At 38.4% G+C, this 23207-nt stretch overlaps 1 protein-coding gene across 10 annotated transcripts in view; it reads right to left on the reverse strand.

Annotated features, from left to right (window-relative positions):
* Window positions 1-23207, reverse strand: part of SYNE2 (spectrin repeat containing nuclear envelope protein 2) — a 331838-nt gene that overhangs the window by 172557 nt on the left and 136074 nt on the right. For all 10 annotated transcript variants that reach the window (XR_012329953.1, XM_019922908.3, XM_019922901.3 and 7 more), the window contains 12 exons: window positions 22612-22738; window positions 20978-21135; window positions 19778-19925; window positions 18493-19103; window positions 15303-15482; window positions 13252-13402; window positions 5547-5705; window positions 4294-4455; window positions 2610-2711; window positions 1456-1656; window positions 938-1109; window positions 292-404 (listed from right to left, as the gene is read on the reverse strand). Coding sequence is in view for 9 of the 10 variants with exons in the window: in XM_019922908.3 (XP_019778467.2) it covers window positions 292-404; window positions 938-1109; window positions 1456-1656; window positions 2610-2711; window positions 4294-4455; window positions 5547-5705; window positions 13252-13402; window positions 15303-15482; window positions 18493-19103; window positions 19778-19925; window positions 20978-21135; window positions 22612-22738 (2284 nt within the window). In the remaining variant the exon portion in view is untranslated. The remainder of the gene's footprint in view (window positions 1-291; window positions 405-937; window positions 1110-1455; window positions 1657-2609; window positions 2712-4293; window positions 4456-5546; window positions 5706-13251; window positions 13403-15302; window positions 15483-18492; window positions 19104-19777; window positions 19926-20977; window positions 21136-22611; window positions 22739-23207) is intronic.

Below are 23207 nucleotides of genomic sequence, written 5' to 3' on the forward strand. Positions count from 1 at the left end.
AAACAGAACCTTTTTAAGTCACTTACACCCTTACCCAGTAAACACAGAGTGTTAAAAATATTGGGTTGGCCAAAAAGTTAGTTCGGGTTTTCCGTAGATGTCACGGAAAATCCCGAACGAACTTTTTGGCCAACCAGTATTTGGGGAAAGGCCAGGTTTTTTGGAAATACTATCTCTATGTAGGGAAATACTAAGTCAAAATAATTATTGTCCTAGCTACTTATATATAGTTCTATCTCCAGCATTTTAATTTTGATAAATTTTGATTGAAATTTAAACGCGTCTTCTTACAGAAAGCTTTTGTAGTTTTTGTTCCACGCTCTTTTTTGTTTCTGATGGTTCAAAACACTCCTTAAGGTTCACTTTAACGTTGCCAAACCAGTCATTAAAGTTCTTGCACTGATCTGCAGGAAGAAAACAAAAGAAGCTATATTCATTCGAGGAATACGTCACAAACCTTGTTAAAGTAAAATATTTTGAAACTTGCTTCCCATGCCGTGGGTACGAGTCACTGTAAAGTGATAATAAACTAAAATCTAATTTTGAGGGTTAATGGAGCCGATGTGGTAACTGTGGCATATTTTCTACACCAAACCTCCTTTCCAAGCATACAGGACACCCAGAGACACCTGCAGGGGCAGCCTGCTCACAGGTATGACCCCAGACTCTGACAACAAGGAGCAGGTCAAACACGAGGACCCTCGTGACTCTCCTTCACGAGAAAAAGATCTGGTGCTTCAACAAAAGAGATGTTATTTACGATAGGTGTAGATCAGTGAGTGTTTGCTCCTAAAAGATTTATCTGAATATTATCTCCTTAAATAGAGTGTGTGCAACCATCTCTAAGTGAAGCTTAGATTAATTAGCCTTTGTGTTCACAGTACTTATTCATACCTCAAGATTCCCAGAGGCACAGTAAGAGAAACATTGCACTCACCATTCAGTAACTTAGAGAAGTGATCTTGCAAAACACTTTTTTTGGTATTAAATAAATCACTGACACTTTCATATTGCTTTTTTAATTCAGAGAGTTCAGGAGTCAGACAACCTATTTGATTCTCAAGTAATATCATACTGTGTTTCTGCTGCAGAATTTGCTGTTGAATCTCCTAAATATATAAACAAACAGACAACAGTGAAGTCTTAAAAATGGGCTCAATCTACACAAAACATACTAGGTATCCATTGTTTCTATGAAAATCTAGATGATTTTTTATTGGGTAGACCTGCTTTCTCTTAGCTAGTAAATGTATAATGCAATGCAATTTAACATCAAATAATGACCACAAAGCAATTCAAAGGTGAAACAGTTAAATATACACAAATTGTTTTTCTGAGTTTTTCCCCCAGACTTATATTATTTTTATAATAATTATTAACCTCAAGAGGACAAGATCATCAGAAACAAGTGTGAAAATAAATCTGAACCACAGAAGAGAAGTAGCTGGGAAGTACCTCTAGTTTAGTAAAGATCTCCAAGCTGTCAGAAGGAGACAGGGCATTTAAGAGGGACTCAGTCATTCCAATCTGGGTCTTAGCCTGGTCGAGATCCTCCCTTAACTCAGCTGTGCTGCCACCGAGTGCACTGCAGTAGGATTCTCCTGTTAAACGCATTTTCACATGTTCTATCTTGTTCAAAATAGAGGACTCCATGACCTGAAATCATGAAACATATGACGTACTGTAATGGACGTGATTTAACTAGATTATAAGACACCTGCACTGCTGAAGAATGAGTGGAAACTTCGTTTCATTTCAACGTGAAATAACTTCTCTCTTTCTGATTCTTCCTTGTTCAACATCACTGATACAATTCAAACATTGCCTTTAAAGAAAAACAGTAACTTGAAAAAAACTGAAATTGACATTCTTATTTTTTTCTAAGAGACTAGGTGAATCTTCCCCTTAAAACAAGTTTTATTTAGCATACCAGTTGAGGTGCTATCTCATGGTGCTTATTGGAAAACCTATTAAAACATACAGAAAAAAGTTAAATAGCCAGCATTTATTAAGTGTTTATTACGTACACAACATCATGGTAAGCACTTTATATACAAAATACAGGCTTAAGAAGGATAAGTAACTTGCCCAAGATCACAAAGTTGGCTGGCAGCAGACCCAGGCCCTCCCCCATAAGGTCTGACTCCAGAGCTTATATTCAGGCACTTTGCACTTTGATTTAAATAAAAGTCTAACAAATCTCTTCACACAATAGAAAATCACACTTGGGGCAATCTCCCTGTTACTCCATCTAGCAACTAATAAACTTGGAATTTCTTGAGCCATGTTCTCCTTCCTAGGCCCAAGACACTTATGAGGAAACCCTTGTTACTTTACACGAAGCAAGGTAACATCTCCCCCTCTGCACAAGAGGCCTGTGAAATAAATGAGATGAGAATAAGAGAATGCAAAAAATTATTCATTCTAAAATGGGAGAAATATAATAAACTATGCTGGCTATTAAAATTTTGGCTGGACATGACTAAAGATGAATCAAGTAATGATCCTAATTTTATTTTAGGTTTAAGTTTTAGAATTCTGGCTATGAGCATTACTTTAGAGGATATAGAACATCTTTAATTGCAACTTTAAAATAAAAATTTTCTTACCTGTAATTCAAGAGGTATTTCACTGCTTTGAAGCAGGAACTGTATCTTAGCCACTCTTTTAGAAAATTCTGAAGGTTTTTGTTCATGAACTTGTAACTCTTCCTAAAACACACAATGGTAATGGAAAATATCTTTTTATTTTATACCTTATTTTCTGGTACCCCTGATTGCTATTGAAAATATATAGAAACTGAAAGAACCTTTAAATTTCCCCTGATCACCTGATTTTTGATACAGTCCTGGGAGTTGCAAAACTAAGTGTCTTCATGGGTCAGGCATATGTTATAACTGAGTGAAACACTCTAGCAATAAAACGAGAGGGGCCAGGCTTGCGCCACAGCAGAATGCAGTGCCTACCTAAAGGCATGACATCTCAATAGCTCTGTACATATAAACATACACATAAACATATAAAGCCAACACACACACACACACACACACACACACACATCATGTTGGCAGAATTTGGCCCACACGGTAGCCGTTATAATCCTTAACTTCAAATTTTTAAATAACCTGTATCTCAAGACAAAATTAAGGGATACTTAGTGACAATTCATTTCACTTAGAAAATCAAAATCTTACTTCACAACTGTCAATTAATATTGACCCAGGAAACTCATAAATCTCCACACATTTTGAAAGTCTTTTTCCAAAAGTATAAAAATGGATATGTGAATTTAAAAGTGAATAAAGTGACCAAAATTAGAGGAAAAAAATAAGGCTTGAGACATTAGACGTGACATACTGCAAAGCCATCATACACGCATAATACATTTTTATATTACACTGAACCACATATAACTGCCAGACTTAACTATTTTTTGACATACGAAGATTGTAATTTTATATGGTCCAAACTAATAATATGCAAACAACCAGCAATAGAAAGAATTCTTTTTAGGGTTAAAAGAGATAACTTTAAAAATATTTTAACTTTAAAAATTTTTTTTATTATTTTTTTCTTTTCCATTATGGTTTATTACAGGATACAGAATATAGCTCCCTGTGCTATACAATACGACCTTGTTGTTTATCCATTCTATATATAACAATTTATATCTGCTAGTCCCAAACTCCCAATCTATCCCTCCCCCGCCCCCTCTCCCTCTTGGCAACCACAAGTCTGTTCTCTATGTTTGTGAGTCTGTTTCTGGTTTGTAGATAAGTTCATTTGTGTCATATTTTAGATTCCACATATCAGTGATATCACATGGTATTTGTTTTTCTCTTTCTGACTTACTTCACTTAGTATGATTATCTCTAGGTCCATCCATGTAGCTGCAAATGGTATTATTTCATTACAAGAGATAAGTTTAATTCTTTCTAAATGGCAAAACCTGAGATCACTGTTTTAAAAAAACAGCCTCTTTTGAAGCTCTATAAAGATTTTGATATTCAGCCTTGTGTTTTTACTTTACTTGAATCTTTTTACTTTACTTGAAGTATAGTTGATTTACAGTGCTATGTTAGTTTCAGGTATACAGCACAGATTAATAATACCTGCGAACATCTTCCTGGATACCACAAAGAAAATGATGGAATTCAGGTCTCACTCAAGGAATAATGAAAGAAATAAAAGATTTCTTTGTGATTTCTCTACCCCTCTTCAAGAAAGCAGACTTGATATTAAAATGTCAACTGTCTACAAAAAGAACAAATATTCTATTTCTGCTTAATTAACCTTCAGCTTTTGTCTTTCCTCTTCAGTCAGTTGATGTAATTCCATTTTTTGAAGGATCTTTTCAGTCCACTCATCAATCCCATTTTTTAAGTTAAAAAGCTTGTCCCATAAAGCTAGAGCTCGACCAAGATTTTCATAGTAGTCTTCTGTCTTCTCATTTATCTACCATAATTAAAAAATAAAAATAACATATTTAGTGGTGAAAAGCATAAGAACCATTGTTTCAGTCAAACACAACTTCAAAATAAAATTTTAGATTACCTCTACTTGCTAAATAATTTGCTTTATTCATCAACAAAAAATTTGCTTTAACATACCATGTAGTTCTTTCTTCTACAAAAAAAAAAAACTTAGCTGGTTTGCTGCAGTTTATATGCAATTGAAAGCAAGTTTTCCTATTTTCTAAACCACAATAATAAAAAATGCTTTTAAAAACCCAGAACAGGGACTTCCCTGGTGGTGCAGTGGTTAAGAATCCGCCTGCCAATACAGGGGACACAGGTTCGATCGCTGGTCCAGGAAGATCCCACATGCAGAGGAGTAACTAAGCCCGTGCGCCACAACTACTGAGCCTGTGCTCTAGAGCCTGAGAGCCACAACTACTGAGCCCCTGTGCCACAACTACTGAAGCCTGAATGCCCTAGAACCCGCATACTGCAACTACTGAGCCCACGCGCTACAACTATTGAAGCCTGCATGCCTAGAGCCCATGCTCCACAACAAGAGAAGCCACTGCAATGAGAAGCCCACACACTGCAATGAAGAGTAGCCTCTGCTCGCCGCAACTAGAGAAAGCCCATGCACAGCAACGAAGACCCAACGCAGACCAAAAAAAAAATTTTTTTTAATTTTAAATATCAAAAACCCAGATCAAAATATAGCACAAATTCTTAATTTATAATTCATAAAAATATCATTACTACTCAACCAAAAATTATTTTTAAAATATTAAATAAATATAATGTTGAACATCAACTGGCTGCATGGATGGATAATACATTAATTAGTTTATTTCAAATAACTTGAGTATGCACTTGTATATCTAAAAGAGTACAGACTCATTTGTTAGTAAAACAGTACCTAACTCTGGGCGTAAAGCTAAATCCCAAGTCACAAACTTTATATTATTTGAACATTTTTTATAATGAGCACTTTTGAATTTTGTAATTAGATGAAAACATTAAAGATACAAAAGAAAAGATCAATTTAATTGTTATTAAATAGAATTTCTAGTCAATTAAATTATCACTTACATCAAGCCACCTATCCACGATAACATTAGCCTCTTTCTCAAAAGGAGGCTCTTCAAAGTTTCTCATTTTATTTAGATGAAATTGTAGATTTTTGCAGATCTGGTTAATCTTGTCTACAACTTCTAAATGTTCATTAAATTCTTCTTTAACAACTTCAATCTGTAAAAATGATATGAAACATGTTTTGATATATTGATACAAATATAAGACTTACTGTCCCACTTTCTCAATGAAAAGTTTTTAGAATCCTAAACATCTGGTTTATTAATAATCCTACACCCAAATTCCTTGTCCCACTCTGCATGATGAAATATTTATAATGATCTAAAACCATCTTTCTAGTGCACGTGAAATAATATTCTACCAAAAAAAAGCACCTCTATTCAATCATATAAAAAAGTGACAGTTCCTAGACTCCTCAAATAGGAATCATCTTTGTCATTTTGAAGAACCTAAGTGCTCATCTGAATAAAATAGACAAAACTCTAAAACATCTTTAATGTGACTTCTAGTTTAATCTTTCATGATTCTAACTTCCATGTCATTTCTAACATGGAAGGTGAAACAGTATTTAACCAAAAGGCCAATGATCTTAAACTACAAAATAAAATGTGTGTCGAGTAATGCAATCTTAATGTTTCCACTCAATTTACTAATCTTATATAAGCATTTTTAATGATTGTATAAAATTTGAAAATAGTGATTTCTCATAAATAAAAAACTAAAAATTATATACCCACAGGGGACTTCCATTTCTGGGAATATGCAGTAGGCATAATTTTCCCATTAAGCACAACTAAAAACCCTGGACATCATATACAAAACAGACTTAAGAAGACTGAAAAGTGAGGAGTTCAAGGAAGGAGAATGGCTGGGAGCATCAGCTCCTGAAGACAGCCTGGTGGTGAGCTCCCTGAATTTTTTTTTTCCCTTGGATATCCCAGACTGTGTGCTGGAGAAGTCAGAAGCTGGTAAGATCCACAGACACAGACCAGGAAAAGCCTTTTCTCTTCAGCCCAAGAACCAGGAATAGGACAACCTACCAAGACAGAAAACTTTTAGGAAATAATCACTCACTGGAGCAAAATACCATAGGAAACACTGTAGCCCAACGCCCACCTGTGCCAGCAAAGGTCAAGTGTAGAGCCTAGACAGCCACCATCTCCAGGCTGTAACAGGAGCCCCACTCTCCCCCAACCAGGGAAAAGAAGGCTGAGTAGAGCTGGGACTTTCATTCCTGCTGGGCAGTAACAAGTGCACGCACACACGCACACACACACACACACATCCATGATGTCAGGGGAGGCTACCTAGGGAGCTGTAATGAGGAGCCAGGGAGGTGTCAGTAGAGACCTTGTGGGGAAGCAGAATGCCCATCCCCAACCAGCAGTAACAAGGAGCCCTCTGTCTCAGGTGTCCTTATTTTCAGACAACATGATTATCTATGTCAGAGAGCCCAAGGAATCTACAAAAACACCCCTAGAACTGATATGTGGGTTCAGAAAGGTCACAGGATACAAGATAAACATAAAAATCGATTTCACTTCTCCATATTAACAATGAATACGTGGACACAAATTTTTAATATTATACCATTCACAGTTACTCAAAAAATTGAATACTTAAGTGTAAATCTAACAAAACATGCACAGGAACTATACGCTGAAAACTATAAAATACTGATTAAAGAAATCAAAGAAGATCTAAATAAATGCAGAGACATACTAAGTTCATGGATCAGAAGACAACATAGTAAAAATGTCAATTCTCCCAAAATTGATGTACAGGTTTAATGCAATTATTATCAAACCCGGCAATACTTTTGTAGATATAGACAGGATTATTCTAAAATTTATATGGAATAATAAAGGAACTATAATAGCTAAAGTATTTGAAAAAAGAAGAATAAAGTGGGAAGAATCAGTCTACTTGATTTTAAAACATCATATAGGTACAGTAATAAAGATTACATCAACTGGCAGAGGGACAGACACACAGATCAATAGATGAAAGTGAACCCAGACAAATATACCCAACTGAGTTCTGACAAAGATGAAAAAGCAGTTCAAAGGAGGAATGGGAGCCTTTTCAACTTATGGTGCGGGAGCAACTGGACATCTATAGATAAAAACGTAAACCTTGATCCAAGTCTCACACCTTATACAAAAACTAATTCTAAATGGATGATGGACTTAAATGTAAACCATAACACTATAAAACTTTGAGGAAAAAAATAGGAGAAAATCTACAGGATCTTGTGCTAGGCAAAGAGTTCTTAGACTTTGACACCAAAAGCACAATCCATGAAAGGAAAAATTGATAAACTGGATTTTACCAAAATTTAAGTCTTTTGCTCTGCGAAAGACCCATTAAGGAGATGAAAAACAAGCTACAGTTTGGGAGAAAATATTTGCAAACCACATATCTGACAAATGACTACTGTGTAGAATATATTAAAAACTCTCAAAACTCGACAGTAAAAAAAAAACCAAACAATCTACTTAGAAAATGAACACAAAATATGAAGAGATATTTCAGCAAAGATGACATACAGATGGCAAATAAGCACAAGAAAAGATGATCAATACCATTAGCAATTAGGAAAATGCCAATGAAAACCACAAAGCGATACCACTATATATCTATCAGAATGACTAAAATAAAAAGTAGAGGCAATATCTAATGCTGGCAAGGATGTACAGAAACTGGATCACTCATACATTACTGGTGAGAATGTAAAATGGTACAGCAGCTCTGGAAAACAGTTTGAAAGTTTCTTTAAAAATGAAATACATAATTAACATACAACCCACCAACTGTAATCCAGAGCAATTAACCCTGAGAAATAAAAACTTATGTTCACAAAGAAGCCTGTACAAATGTTTATAGCAACTTTATGCATAAGAGCCAAAAACTAGAAACTACCCAGATGTTCTTCGGAGGTAACAGTTAAACAAGCTGTGGTACATCCATACCATGGAATCCTACTCAGCAAGAAAAGGGAACAAACTATTGATGCGTGCAAGAATCTGAACGAATCTCCAGAGAATTAGGCTGAGTAAAAATAACCAATCCCAAAAGGTTAGATACTGTATGATTCCATTTATATAAGATTTTTGAAATGACAAAATTATAGAAATGGAGAGCATATTAGTGGTTGTGAGGGGGTGGAAGCAAGAGGGAAGTGGTAGGGCTATCCGATGACGGAACCAGGGATAGTCTGGGGATGGAAACGTTCCTCCTCTTGACTGTATGATTGTCTGTAACCTGACTGCAATATTGCACTACAGTTTTACAAGATATTTCCATAGGGGAAACTTAGTAAAGGGTACATAGGATCTCTCTGTATTATATCTTATAACTGCATATGCATCTACAATTATCTCAAATTTAAAAGTTTAATTTAAAAAATTAAAATTACTTAAATGTTTTAAATGGAAAAAAAAAATAACTGGGGCAGTTTCTGTCTCCTGACTGGAAGCTGACTGATACATTGGCAGAGCTGAGATGCAGACTCAGGTGTTTTTTTTCTCCCAGTTCAAGACATTTTGCATAGGGCATAATAAATGCTTGTTCAATTAAATGAAAAATACATATATGTATGTGTGTGTGTAACCTAATTTTTATTACATTCAAAGAACTTTGCTGTTACATTGACACAAGCCACCAGTGGGTGAAGAGAAAAGAAAGAGCAGGAGAGGATACTTTTAGCATTGACAGGAACTGCAGGCTTTGTCCTACAATGAATGGAAGGGGTAAAATAAAGGAAACTAGATCCCCCCCTGACATTTCCCAAACTTTAATAGTCCCCTGACACTCTAGCCTTCTAGTCTTACTTTTGCACTTCTGCCTTTGATTAAAGAGGGTGGAAATTTGGCACCATATCCTAGATAAACATCCAGGTTTCTATGGTTTTGAAGGACAAAAGTTCTCAGTGGTATCATACTTCAGCCACTGGTGCAAAGCATCATGACAATACATACACCAGAAACTGATTGTTTCTGAAGACAGTACCTAAGTCATCACAAAATTAACTGAGAGTTATGTTAACAATTGGTACTAAAATTTGCTTTTTTCAGACAGTTAAAAAAAAGCATATGAGAAAATAACTAAACACAAGTGTACTTCTGTATCTTCCATACAAAATGATATATTATTTCAGCAAATATACAAAGATACCACACTAGATACAAGATTCTCAATATAATAATAAAAGCCTGGGCATTTATATGTTTCTTAAAGGTAATTACAGTTGTTTTGTTAATTTTTAAAATATTTTTCTGAGTAAACCTTTACATTTCAGACAGGGGTACAGACAAAGCAAAGTTAGCCATTTTTTACTTCTATAATATACATGTTTCAAATATGTCTTCAGGGAAGGCAATATTATGATGATTGGAACATGACTTTGTAGTCAGATAGACCTCAGCTTAAATAATGATTCTGTCACTTATTAGCCATATAATCTTGGGAAAGTTATTTAACCTCTATCCTTACTTTGTTTCTTTGTTTACAGAGAAAGTTGCTAATCTGTCCAGCCAAGCCAAGGGTGATGATGCCATCCCAGTGGACCTGGAAGGCAGAACATCAAGCCAGAGAGGATTATACTCAAGCCTTACGGTTTAATGTTGTTTGCCTTGTTAGGTTTCGGACTTCCTTGGGACCCAATACTTCTTTCTTCTTTCCTATTTCTCTCTTTTGGAGTGGATATGTCTATCCTATACCTGTCCCACCACTGTATTTTGAAAGTATATAATTTGTTTGGTTTCATGGGTTCACAGCTGTAGAGTGTAAAAAAATGAATAAACAGGGTTTCCCTGCTGGCGCAGTGGTTGAGAGTCCACCTGCCGATGCAGGGGACACAGGTTTGTGCCCCGGTCCGGGAGGATCCCACATGCCGCGGAGCGGCTGTGCCCGTGAGCCATGGCCGCTGAGCCTGCGCGTCCGGAGCCTGTGCTCCGCAACGGGAGAGGCCACAAAGTGAGAGGCATACAGAAAAAAAAAAAAAAGAATAAACAGAAACCTAAATTAAACAGAGTTGGGAGACCAGATGGGGTGGCAGAGCCCAATAGGAAGAAGAAAGGTTCCTTTATTGGCAAGGCCTCAGCCAATGAAAAGCCATGGACTCTGTCTACTACAGCCCATCCAACGTCCTTTTCCCCTTTATAAAAGCATTCTTCTCTCCTTGCTGTGCAGGGACTTGCACATGGCTCCCATGGGTGCCGACCCTGAAATGCAATTCTCTGTTGATCCCAAATAAATCCCTCTTCGCTGGTGAAATATCTGTCAGTCCATTTGTTTTGGATAAACAAGAGGAATTCCCTCAGGATGAAGTGCACCTCGAGTTTCACTCATATCTAATTTAGATGATATTTAGCTGAGACTTTGGACTAAGCTGGAGCGAGTTAAGGCTTTTAGGGCTGATGGGAAGGAATGAATATACTTTGCATGTGAGAAGGACGTGTTTTGAGGGGTCAAAGGCAGAATGTTATAAACTGTGAGAACTGTCTTCAGAACTGTATGAAATAAATTTATGTTGTTTTTAAGCCCCCAATCTATGGTATTCTTTTATAGCAGCCCAAATGGAAAAAGACAACAGCCATAGAGGAACTAATCATAGCAGAGGGGTCAGGACCTGGATCTAGATTCCCATCAGGGAGACTCACCCAGGAGAGGGGCCAAGTGCCTGAAGGTGACAGAAGTTTTATTAGTCCAATAAATAACTTGTCCAGAAAGTGCAGTTTACCATTAATGGGTTGATGAAGTCCTAGGCACTCTGCAGGCACTTTATAGATGTTGCCTCACCTAATCAGGAAAGGAACAGCTCTGCTGGTAACAGGATCCCACTTAGTGGGACACAGGCAGGACTCCAGGAGTGAGGAGGATTGGCACAAACCAAGAACAGCTGCCAGTCAGAAGGGATTCACTATCTGGTCAGATTGAAAGGCAGCGACCCAGGATCTGTGAGTATCTAAGGCAGAGACCTGGATCCTGAAACAAGAGCACAAGCTGGGAAACTGGTATCAGGGGCACAGTAGAAAAGTAGCTATGTGAACTGGGCCACAAGGCTGAGGGGATTTTGTAAAGCTGATCGTGTTGGATACTCTGAGAACCAAAGCTCCTTAATCCACCTGGATGAGGACACGATCCTCCTAGATCCCAAGGCTGCCAAACCCAGAAGCTGCCTCTGCTGGATGGAACCAGACAGGTTGCATCTAAGAGATTCCGACTGCCAGCCTGCTCCTAGCATGGTGGTCTCCCTCGATTAAATCTGATGGGAAACCAGTTAAACAGTCACATAGTGTACAACTGGTGTCCAAGCAGAGCTCTTTCTGATTGGTCAGTTCCAAGAAACTGCGTCTGAGAAAGGAGGCCGCAGGCAGGGGCTACTCCTCATCTGTGGCACTGATGTGACTCTGAGTGTCACTTCAGCCTCAGGGATAAGAGTTCTAGACAAAGACTAAATTGTCTGTAAGAATCTGGTCTACAGGCATACCTCAGGGACATTGCAGGTTTGGGTCCAGACCATGCCAGTAACGGGAGTATCGCAATAAAGCAAGTCACATGAATTTTTTTGGTTTCCCAGATATATATAAAAGTTATGTTTACATTATACTGTAGTCCATTAAGTGTGCAGTAGCATTGTCTTAAAAAATGTACATACCTTAATTTAAAAATACTTATTTGCTAAAAACACTAATCATCATCTGAGCCTTTAAGCAAGTCATAATCTTTTTGGTGGTGGAGGGTTTGAAATACTGCAAGAATTCCCCAAATGTGACACAGAGACGCAAAGTGAGAAAATGCTGTTGGAAAAATGGTACCGACAGACTTGCTCTACAAAGGGTTGCCACAAAACCTTTCAATTTGTAAAAGACACAATAAAGCAAAGTGTGATAAAGTGAGGTATGTCTGTATATAAGCCTCACTGTTGTTGCTCTCAGCCACTGGGAACTTTAATAAAATTGCTTTCTAACAACCAGGTGTATCAAGTAGATGATATTTCACAAATGCCTCTGACATTTTGACAGCACTTTAGCATAGAGTACTCATAAAACCAAGAGGAAAAGCAACTTTCTGGTGTATAGTAATACAGTGTAGTGTATCCTTTTCTAACTATTCCATTCTTCTGCCACTCTGGTTGATAACCACATAAAATCATAGAAAATAATGACATCTAGTGTCCAAAAGTGTTATTCTTCTTAAACTATGCAGTCGTGATTGGCGAGGCTATGAACATAGACAGAGCAACTTGGAGATAAGCTCACACATCTTTACGAAGAAATAAAAGGGAAGAAATAAAAACATAATTTTTCCTTTATCCACTAACAACAGACGGGATTTTCCTAGTACCTTCTTTCTCTCAAGGTTGCAATGAAGTCTCAGGGATTTTTTTATGTGGGAAGTCAGTGCACAAACTGTTCCAACCTTTCAGAGGTAGCAGCAGGGGCAACCCCAGACTCCAAAAGAACCACACCATCAGTATCAAAACCCAAACAGATGCAACCCAGCATTAACCCGGGGACCAATCTTTTTCAAGGCCTGGGGATAAATCCAATAAATTCTTAGATACCTGGTAAAACAAAGTCACTAGTAACTTCTTCTAAACTAAGTTTCGAAAGTGACTTCATTGATAATATCCTCTCTATTGTTGGGCTTGCAAGCGAGGCCGCTATGTAAAGTTTCCTTTGGAATTTGGACTCACCTCTGCTATCCTTTTCTTCAAGTTCTCCTTTCCCATGTAGGAAGCCTGGAGGGAGATGATATTCTCTTCTTTTTGAATCAAAGTTGTCAGGACACTTTTAAAATTCTGATATTGTTTTAAGAGCTCCAAAACTCTTTCACATTGGTCAAGGCTATGAAAAAAAGTAAAACAGCTAAATTTCTGAAAATAACAAAACCATTCTTTCTCTTTGTAAGTATCCTACAATAATGACTAATAAGTTATAGAAGGATTTTTCCTCTAGACATGGTTTATAATATTGTTTTACAATTTAACCTAAGAATGATGGCATATATATTTATTTGACAAATGGATGGTATAAATAATCACTGGATTACTATTTTCACCAGGTCAATATTAAAAAGTTACCAGATATAAGCTCTGGAACGAAACAGGATTTGTAACCATAAGGAATCAGCACCTCAATTTCATCATTAACTAAAAGATAATTTGGAAAACAAATTATTCTTAGAGATTGCTTATAAGCAATTATTCTTAGAGATTGCTTCAGTGTTAATTCAATATGATTCAATTATGTCTATTTCAACTCATTCTAGATTTAGCCCTTTAAAAAAAAGTTTAGTACAGATGATGTGGCAGCTAAGACACCTGGTTTCTAGCTATGGTTGGGCACTAATTAGTCATGCGACCTTAGATAAGTTACTTGAGGCTCTTTGGACCTCAGTTCTTTCCTCTGTAAAATCGAAGGGTAGACTAGATCAAATCCACAGACAGACTTCATCTTGACTACTGTATACTCAGGTTCCAGTAGGAAGCAGGAACTCCACAGATGGAGTTCTGTGGTGAAAGGACCACTGATAGTAAAGTTAAGGGAAACCACCAAGGAGCTGAGACACCCAGAGACTAACCCTTCCAAAAATAGGTACAGCACCTGGGCTCAAGGGGAAAGAGGGAAAGTGCCCTAAGCCAAAGAGGTGTCAGCAGGAGCTGCTGGAACCACTTGCTGAAAAGGGAGGGGGTTAAGACCACCCCGACTTCTCTCTCTTCTTGGTTACTAATCTCATACTAGTACCTCCCACTTCCTAACCCAACTGGAACCCTTGGCTTGTACAGCCTGTAGGGGTCAGCCCTCTCAACTACTCCTACCCCCAGGCAGAGAGTAAAGGGGGAAGGCAGTGACGGAGACTCTTCAGCCGAATCGCCAACCAGGACTGACAGGTAAGGGCTGCCACAGAATTAAGAAAACTCTTGAGCCTTGTCCAGGCTCTGTAGGAAAGACGGCAGTAACTGACTGGCAACATCTGGCATTTAAGTGGAGTGTGGTAGGATAATGCCCCCAGCTCCCAAAGATGCCCACGTCCTAATCCCTGGATCCTGGGAATATGTTACCTCACACAGCAAAAGGGACTTTACAGATGTGACTAAGTTAAGGATCTTAAAATAGAGACATTATCCTGGATTATCTGAATGGGTGCAAGATAATCACAAGGGCCCTTATAAGAGGGAGGCACGAGGGTCAGAGTCTGAAGGAGATGTGATAACAAAAGCAGAGACGAGACAGAAAGACAGAGAGAGATGGAGATTTGAAGATGTTGCAATGCTGGCCTTAAAGATGGAGGAAGGGGACACAAGCCCAGGAATGGAGTAGGTGGCCTCTAGAAGATGGAAAAGGCAAGGAAACGGATTCTCTCCCAGAGAGTCCGGAAAGGAATGCAGTTTCATTTTAGGATTTCCAACCTCCAGACTGTAAGATAAGTTTGTGCCGATTTTAAGCCACAACATTTGTGGTCATTTATTACGGGAGCAATAGAAAACTAATATAGGTGGGACAATAATGATTATAAATACACTATGTATTTGTCCTCCCTCTTAGACAGCCTCTTAAAGTCATTTGTCTGTAATCTAGGATTCCAGGTCTTGCCCCAGACGTTGGCCCAGTGAGCTTCGAGCGTGAAACTCTTTAAGTTGGCCTCTCCTTGAGGCCCATTGGAATGTGTTTTCAACACACAAATTTCAAAAAATTAATTGTGCCACAGACAATTTTTCAGATTTGGGAGGAATTTTTTCCTTACCATTCAGTGACCGAAGCTTTTGTATTCTCCCACAAGAGTGCTGTGCCTTGGCACTGTTGACTCAGAGCTTTCTCTCTGCCGTCTTTGAATTGTGGAAGAGAATTCACCATTTCTTGCAAGCGTTTCTTCTCTTCTTCACATTCATCTAGATCCTTATCCAGTCTGAGTAACGATTTTTTCCTTGATTATGAGAGAGAAAAATTTAATGGCCAATTAGGCGATTTGATTCAACACAAATATGGGTAATTTGTGGGAGCACACTAACTTTAATTTGTCCTCATGAGGTTTATGTCTAAATCACACATTCCTATGACAGAGGTCAGGAGGCTCTGCATGTCCAGAATACTAGCTGGTGTTTTAAATAGAACAGACATACAAAACCACGAGCGGTAACATTTCTCAGTGATGAACACAATTGTAAAGGGTGTGTATATGCATATGAGAGAAAAGAGAGGAAGAGTATGTGTGTACATGTGTGGGGAAGACAGTATGATATGGAGAGAAGACGAGATGGCTGGTAGAACACTGCAAGCTCCTCAGGCAGGGCGGAAGGGGCAAGAAGAAAGGGAAATACAAGGAAATCTTGCATTTCTACCCCGTGTACAAAAATCTCCTCCATACCGAAGAAGAGTCATTTGAACTAAGGGTTTTAACCTGCAAACTAATCCTGGTGGGATTAACTCTATTCACCTAGGTCTAAATTGCTTTCATCAGATACTCACTTTCTCTACTTCCTCTCTTCCAATTCTCTCTCTTTTTTTTTTTTTTTTGCGGTACGCGGGCCTCTCACTGTTGTGGCCTCTCCCGTTGCGGAGCAACAGGTTCCCGACGCGCAGGGTCAGCGGCCATGGCTCGCGGGCCCAGCTGCTCCGCGGGATGTGGGATCTTCCCAGACCGGGGCACGAACCCATGTCCCCTGCATCAGCAGGCGGACTCTCAACCACTGCACCACCAGGGAAGCCCCTCCAATTCTATCTTGAGTCCACTCCCATAAGGCTCTCACTCCCTCCACTCCTGCAAGACTGCTCGTCAAGATCTCCAGTAACCTCCACATTGCTAATCCATGTCCCAGTCTTCATCTTCACCTTCCTTCAATAGTCGGCAGCACGTGACAAAGGTGATCACTTCTCCTCATTGAACGGCCTTCTCACTTGACCCCCAGGACACTCCTGATTTTCCTCCGATGATACCGGCCACTCAGTATCTTTGACTGGTTCCCTGTCATCTCCCTGACCTCTTAACATGGCATGCCCCAGAGTACACAGCATGGCAATCTTATCCATCTCATGGCTTTAAACAGCATTCTAAAATGTTGATGACTCTCAGATGTACACCTCGCCCAGACCTCTCTCCTGACATCTGATGCCACCTGTTTTTAACAGTCTTATTGAGAGTGCTACTAGAACATCCAATAAATATTTTGAACCTATTGTGTCTAAAACTGAGCACACACACCTGATCTTTCATTTAATGCCTGATAAACTTGTCTTCATCATCCCAGTTAACGGTAACTCCAGTCTTTCTTTTACACCCCGTGTCCAATGTGTCAACAAACCTTGTGGACTCCACTTTCAAAATACATACAGAATCTTAATATTTTTTGCCACCTCATCACTGTTCCGTGCCACCATCATTCCTCACCTGGATTATTGCTATAGGTCAAACTAGACTTCCTGAGTCTTCCCTTGACTCTTACAGTCTATTCTCAATACACCAGCCTGTTACAATGAAAACCAAATCATTTCCCTCTGCTCAGAAGCCTCCAATGACTTCCCATGTCACTCAACAAAGAAACCAAAGTCAACACATGGCCCACAGGTCCCTACAGGAGCTAAGCTCCATCCTGCCCGTGACCCCTGTGACCCCCTCCCTGTTAACCTGCTCACCTCCTTGCCTCTCCTCAAACATGCCAGGCCCAGTCCCACACCTGCCCTTTGTACCTATAGACCCTCAGCCTGGGAGGCTCTTCCTCCAGGTTGTCACTTGGCTTGTCGCTCATCCCATCAGGCTCACACGTCACCTTCTCTGTAAAACTGTGCCTGCTGACCCTGTGTGAATTGTAACCACCTCCTTCTCTACTTACTCTTTCTCCATGGTCTTTATCACCATCAAACCTACTGCATATCTTCCTCATCCCACTAGATAATAAGCTCTACCAAGGGCAAGAATTTTTGTCTGTTTTGTTAACTGCTGTATCCCCAGGACCTAAAACAGTGCCTGGCTTATTCTATTAGTAACTCAATTAAATATTAAAGCAATTTACTATCTATCAAAGTATAGTTTTCATTTATAAATTAATAAGTTAATTTATTACTAATTATTTATAAATCTATAATAAATGCATTAACAATCAAATTAATAACGAAACCAGCTCCACACCTCATGAAGAACTGGAGCGCTGTTGAAATAGAAGTCTCATTGAGATGGAGGGCTCAGGGAAAGCTTAATCAGCTGAACAGCCTCAGGAGAGCATTGAGCCTGAGGGATTAGAAGTGGGCAGAAGAAGAGATGGAAAGTGGGCGAGATTTAGAACGGGGAGAGGGGCTCACAAAAGTGACTCTTCTGCTAACTCTTGCTAACATTTTCATTTTCAGGACCTGGAGGCCGACGCTGAATTCCAGAATGACAATAGTAGCACTCCTAGAGATGGCTGCGAACCTCAGGTAACCCCAGTTCTGCTGAGTCTCCAGAATCAACACTAACCTAAATCTACCTCTTAAACTCAGTCCTCATCTAATCCTGCCGGGAGGAGGGGAGAGGACAAATAATGAAGAAAGAAGTAGGGACGAGGCGTGGTAGTGCATCTTCCACCACTTGTTCTCTATTATCAAATGTGTCGAGTTTCCCAGGTTTTCCCCCGTCAGGAGAACTCCATAATAAATAAACAGCAGCAAAGAGACTTTGAAGCAACTCATGGACTTCACACGTGTCTTATTGTACTCTTCCTCTGTCCATAAGAATGAAAACTTTAAAGGAAAAAATTATATAACACTTTGTAAAGGCACAATCTCAACAAAAAGAAAGCTTGTTTGAAAAAGCCTACAAAAAAGAATGCTGAACCCTGAATAGAGGGGGATGGAACAGAAGTAGAAAGACACAGGAAGCATTTGTTTCACCTAATAGATATTCGGGAAAAGGAAAAAACAGAAAATCATCATCTTGAGTGGAAACGGACGAAAACGATACCTACCGTTGTTTTACAGCTGGAACGGTCGGATCTTTCAGGCCTATTTTGCTGATTTGATTGTGTATATCTTGAATATTTTTCAGGAGTTCATTATTTTTGAAAATACAAGTCTCTAATAATTCATCTTCTTCCATGAGTTCCTCCTGTCTGCCAGAGCCATGAGTCTCAGATAAGCTTCTGGACAAAGCATTCAGAAGTTTTTCACAGGAGGTGTTTTCACCCCATTCAGCATCTTTAATGCTTATACCGAGCACCTTCAAACGTTCGTCCAAATGTCTGGCCTTGTCTTTCATCTGATGAATTCTTTCCTCTTTATTTTCCACCGTCAAAGTACTTCCTGGTACCACCTGTGAACCTGAGGCTGAAAGGTCTATAAGAAGCTCACCAGAGAGTTCAGCTGCTCTCAGAGAAGCCAAAAAATCTTCCAGAGCTTTGAGGGCATCTTTACTCCTCTGGACTCTGTGGTTCATTTCTTCGAGCTGTGCTCTGTGTTTCAGGATAATATTCTGTGCTGCATGCAGGTCAAGCGGGTGTAATTCCTTCAATGCAAAGTTGCCTGACTGTTCCAAATGATTACATATTTCAATCTGTCTTACTACGGAATCTTGGATATTCTACAATAAAGGTAAGAAAAGCTGTAAGACTGAGGCAGAAAAAAGAAAAATTGCACAGCAGAAACTAACCTCAAATTATGTCACTAGATTTGATCTAGAAAACTGCTTCTCAGTCTAACCAAGGCTGACAGTTTTGACAGAAGGAACACTTTAATTACAAATGATCAGATGGCCCAGCTGTTTCATTACCTGATACCCTTCCTGATATTTAAATCCCAAGAAGAAAAGAGGTATATAAATCTATTGATTCAATGAAAATAATTACAGGTTGAACTATTGAGACATCTGTTTATAATTTGAAAAATAAAAAAATATTTTTAGGATGAGATTTCAAATAAGTACACTGTAGAATATGACAATTTAAGCATCTTCGTCTAGTACAGAGAGAAAATTAGGATTTCAGTCATTGGAGAAGGCATTCATAAGCAAGCCTTCATTTTTAATTCAAAGAAAATACGTCATTATTTACTCCATGGTACCTACTGATACTTTCCAATTGGCAAGGAATTAAAGAGTTGAGAAATAAATAACAAGTCTAAATTATTGAAGATTTTTCTGCCGTGGCTTATATTTGAAATAAATACTATGGATGTATAATAAAAAAATGCATAAACATGTATAAATCTCTGAAGAACTGTTTATTCTATAAATACACTGTGAGAATTTATATTTACCCTCAGGTTTTGATAAATGTCATCAGCATCAGTGAGATTAAATTCTTGAACGGCCATTTCACAGAGGAGCAGGTCTGAGTCACAGAGAAGGAGCAACTCCTTCTCCACAGGTGACACAATATGCAGAGCAGTCTCCAAAGACTCCATTCTGGGTGAAAAATAAATCAGACGTGAGGGGAAAGCACAGCAGAAAGATAGCTTATAAAACATTTAATATTAATGCCATTATTTAACCAAGAACAGAAAATAATTATTCAATAAAAATACATACAATGATATGTATAGATCATCACATTAAAACCCAAACCCAGGGCTTCCCTGGTGGCGCAGTGGTTGAGAGTCTGCCTGCCGATGCAGGGGACACGGGTTCGTGTCCCGGTCCGGGAAGATCCCACGTGCCGCGGAGCAGCTGGGCCCGTGAGCCATGGCCGCGGAGCCTGCACATCCGGAGCCTGTGCTCCGCAACGGGAGAGGCCACAGCAGTGAGAGGCCCGTGTACCGCAAAAAAAAAAAAAAAAAAAAACCCAAACCCAGTGATCCACGATGGCAAAGAATGAGTTGTTTGCTACATCCAAGTACTCGCGATAATTTACCTGATACTGTGCTGAATGGAAAACTGTTGTAAAGCATACTAAGGCTTTCTCTCTCTTTTGAAATACAAAATACTAAATGTAATTGAACCTTGCCTTAATGACAAAGAAATTCATTATGCATACTAATTATTTTATTAGTGGAAATATACTAGGATTCAAAGTCTAGGCCAATAATAAGTTGAAATGTGTGACCCTGGATAAATAACATATAGACTCTGAGCCTCAGTTTCCTCCTATGTAAAATGGGGAGATGCGCTGGGGGTACATATCCTATGTAAAGGGATAACAATAGCACTCTCATTCTAAAAATGAGGAAATCAAGGCCCAGAGAAGTTACGTGACGTGGCTAAATTCAGGCTCAAGGGGAGACAGTGGGAAGAGCACGGCCTTTGGAACTCAACAGACTTTAAGTTCCACTTAAGTCTCTGGCCAGTAGTGTGGCTTGGTTATGTGATTTAACCTCCCCCAGTAGCAGTTTCCTCATCAGCTTCTCTTATGGTTGTTGTCACAACTAAATAAAATAACATACTTAGTATATATAACATTAGCCTCTCTTAAAATTTAGTACATTTAGTAAACTCATGGTTAATAGATCCCAGAATTATACCTGGTATTAAGAGTCATCTGAAGCTCTCTTTCTTTCTCCTTTAGTTTATCTCTTGCCTTAACTAGAAAAGGCTTCCTAATGTCACTTTCCAGCTCTTCTAATTTCAGTGAAGTGACTTCAAACTCTTTCCAGCAAGCCTCAGTTTCATTTTTTAAGACCTGGATGAAATATGTAAATTAATTTTTCAATGAATGGGTTAATAGGCACAATTATTCTGTTCCTACAAAATGAGACATTTACAATTGTGGGCACAAACACAAAGTTTCACATGAAAATACATTTGAAAAAATATTTTACAAGTAAACTATCCTTCAGAGAGCAATGCTATTAACTGTGCTCTCGGAGAATCCACTGAATGAAATCAAGGGAATCAGCAACATGGCTTTCAAAGGAATCCAAATGCCCTTCCCTGAAGTTAGATACACAGAATACAATTCAGAAAGATACACAGAGATATAAGAATATATTCTATTAGATATTCTATTTTCTCTAGTCTTTTTTTTCTCCTTAAACTAAAATTGCAATGAACCAAAATCATTTCTATCAAATGAGAAGTGAGTAAAATTAACTTATGATCTATAGTTAAACATCTAAAATTCTATACTATTCCAACCCCTTATCTTGGTTCTTTTTTTAAAAAAAGGCACTGCTATAGAATCTGAGTGCTCATCAGTAAAATTTGTTCTTCACTTTCCCCAAGGATTCATATAGTTTTTCTAACCAACTTATTATTCAGTCACAGGAGTAAGGTCTCAAGACAGCTTCTTAATTGTGATGAAAACGTGCTACATCCACTACTTGAACAACAGAGATTCTAACACATGAATTTTGCTTATTCAGATGGAAAACAGAGAAGAGCCATTTGGTAGAGTGTGACTCAGGAACTGGCATCATGAAAGGAAGATAACTAGAAAATATGAGAGGGCATTGCAGGAAGCACGCATGACCTTTTCTCCACCTGATGGGCTTTCTGTAAGGGTTCACTCTAATGCACATCCAAGCACATGAGGGTGTTGCACTGCAATGCACAGCTTATCTTCAAAATAAGGAAGATACTTATTTGTAGAACTTAACGATTGGTGTGCCCATCACTAGATTGTTTTTTCTGCAGCTCCTGAGTCAGATGCAGTACTCCCTCTGACGGCTCTCCACAAGATCATCCATCATGTACAGAGAAAACTCCCTCCACGACCTCCCCCTTTCTTATTACCCAACATCGGACAGATAATGTGACAATTTGGTTAAGATGATAGATGACTGAAACAAAAATTCAGAGTCGCTGGTTTTTCACATATTGTTAATTTTGGAGCAAACCAGAAGCTGTGTTGGCTGAAATCGCCTTCAAACACATTGTTTCAACCAATTCATCTGAAGCCTTCATCCCCATCCCAAACACAATCTAAACTTCTGCAAGCCACAGTATATAGAATATCAAATTAGAGCATGAGCAATAAATTAGCACCCCGAACAAACTCCTTCCTGGGTTTGGGTGTCTTCCTGAAATCCGGTGACAGAGAGTTCTTCAGAAACATCTAGCATATGAGACCGCAACAAAAATGGTGAAGCCTATACTTATGGCGGCATTATTTTCTAATAAAAGATAAAACTCCTCTAGTAATATTTTCAGTACTTACCTGTAGATCTGTCAGTTTATCCTGTAGACAAACACTACTCCTTTCCTTGTCACTAGAGAAATCAGAGATAATCCTGACAATGTTGTTTTGCAGGTGTAGTTCAAGATTGTCTCTGTGTGTATCATACCTGGAAAAAAATTAAATGCAATGTTACTTAATTTTAAAAATAAGACTAAAATAATTTTTTTTTAATTACTGTCAATTGTCCATGAGGAAATCCCAGAGAATTTCTGCTTAAGTTACTGGATCACATGCAAAAATTATGACTAAAGGAAAATAAAAACTTACTTATTAAAGTATAACATTTGCACTGATGAAAGATTTTTGCTGGATTTTCTAGCTGTTTAAAAGAGTTTACCTCTCCTTAACATATACACAATACTATACATAAAATAGATAACCAGCAAGGACCTACTGTATAGCACAGAGAACTATACTCAATATTTTGTAATAATCTATAAGGGAATAGAATCTGAAAAGGGATATATACATACAAACATACATCATATATATACATATATATGTATGTGTGTACGTATAACTGAATCACTTTGTTGTACACCTGAAACTAACACAACATTGTAAATCAACTGTAT

Source organism: Tursiops truncatus, chromosome 2 (assembly GCF_011762595.2).
Source record: "Tursiops truncatus isolate mTurTru1 chromosome 2, mTurTru1.mat.Y, whole genome shotgun sequence".
Taxonomy (NCBI): Eukaryota; Metazoa; Chordata; class Mammalia; order Artiodactyla; family Delphinidae; genus Tursiops; species Tursiops truncatus.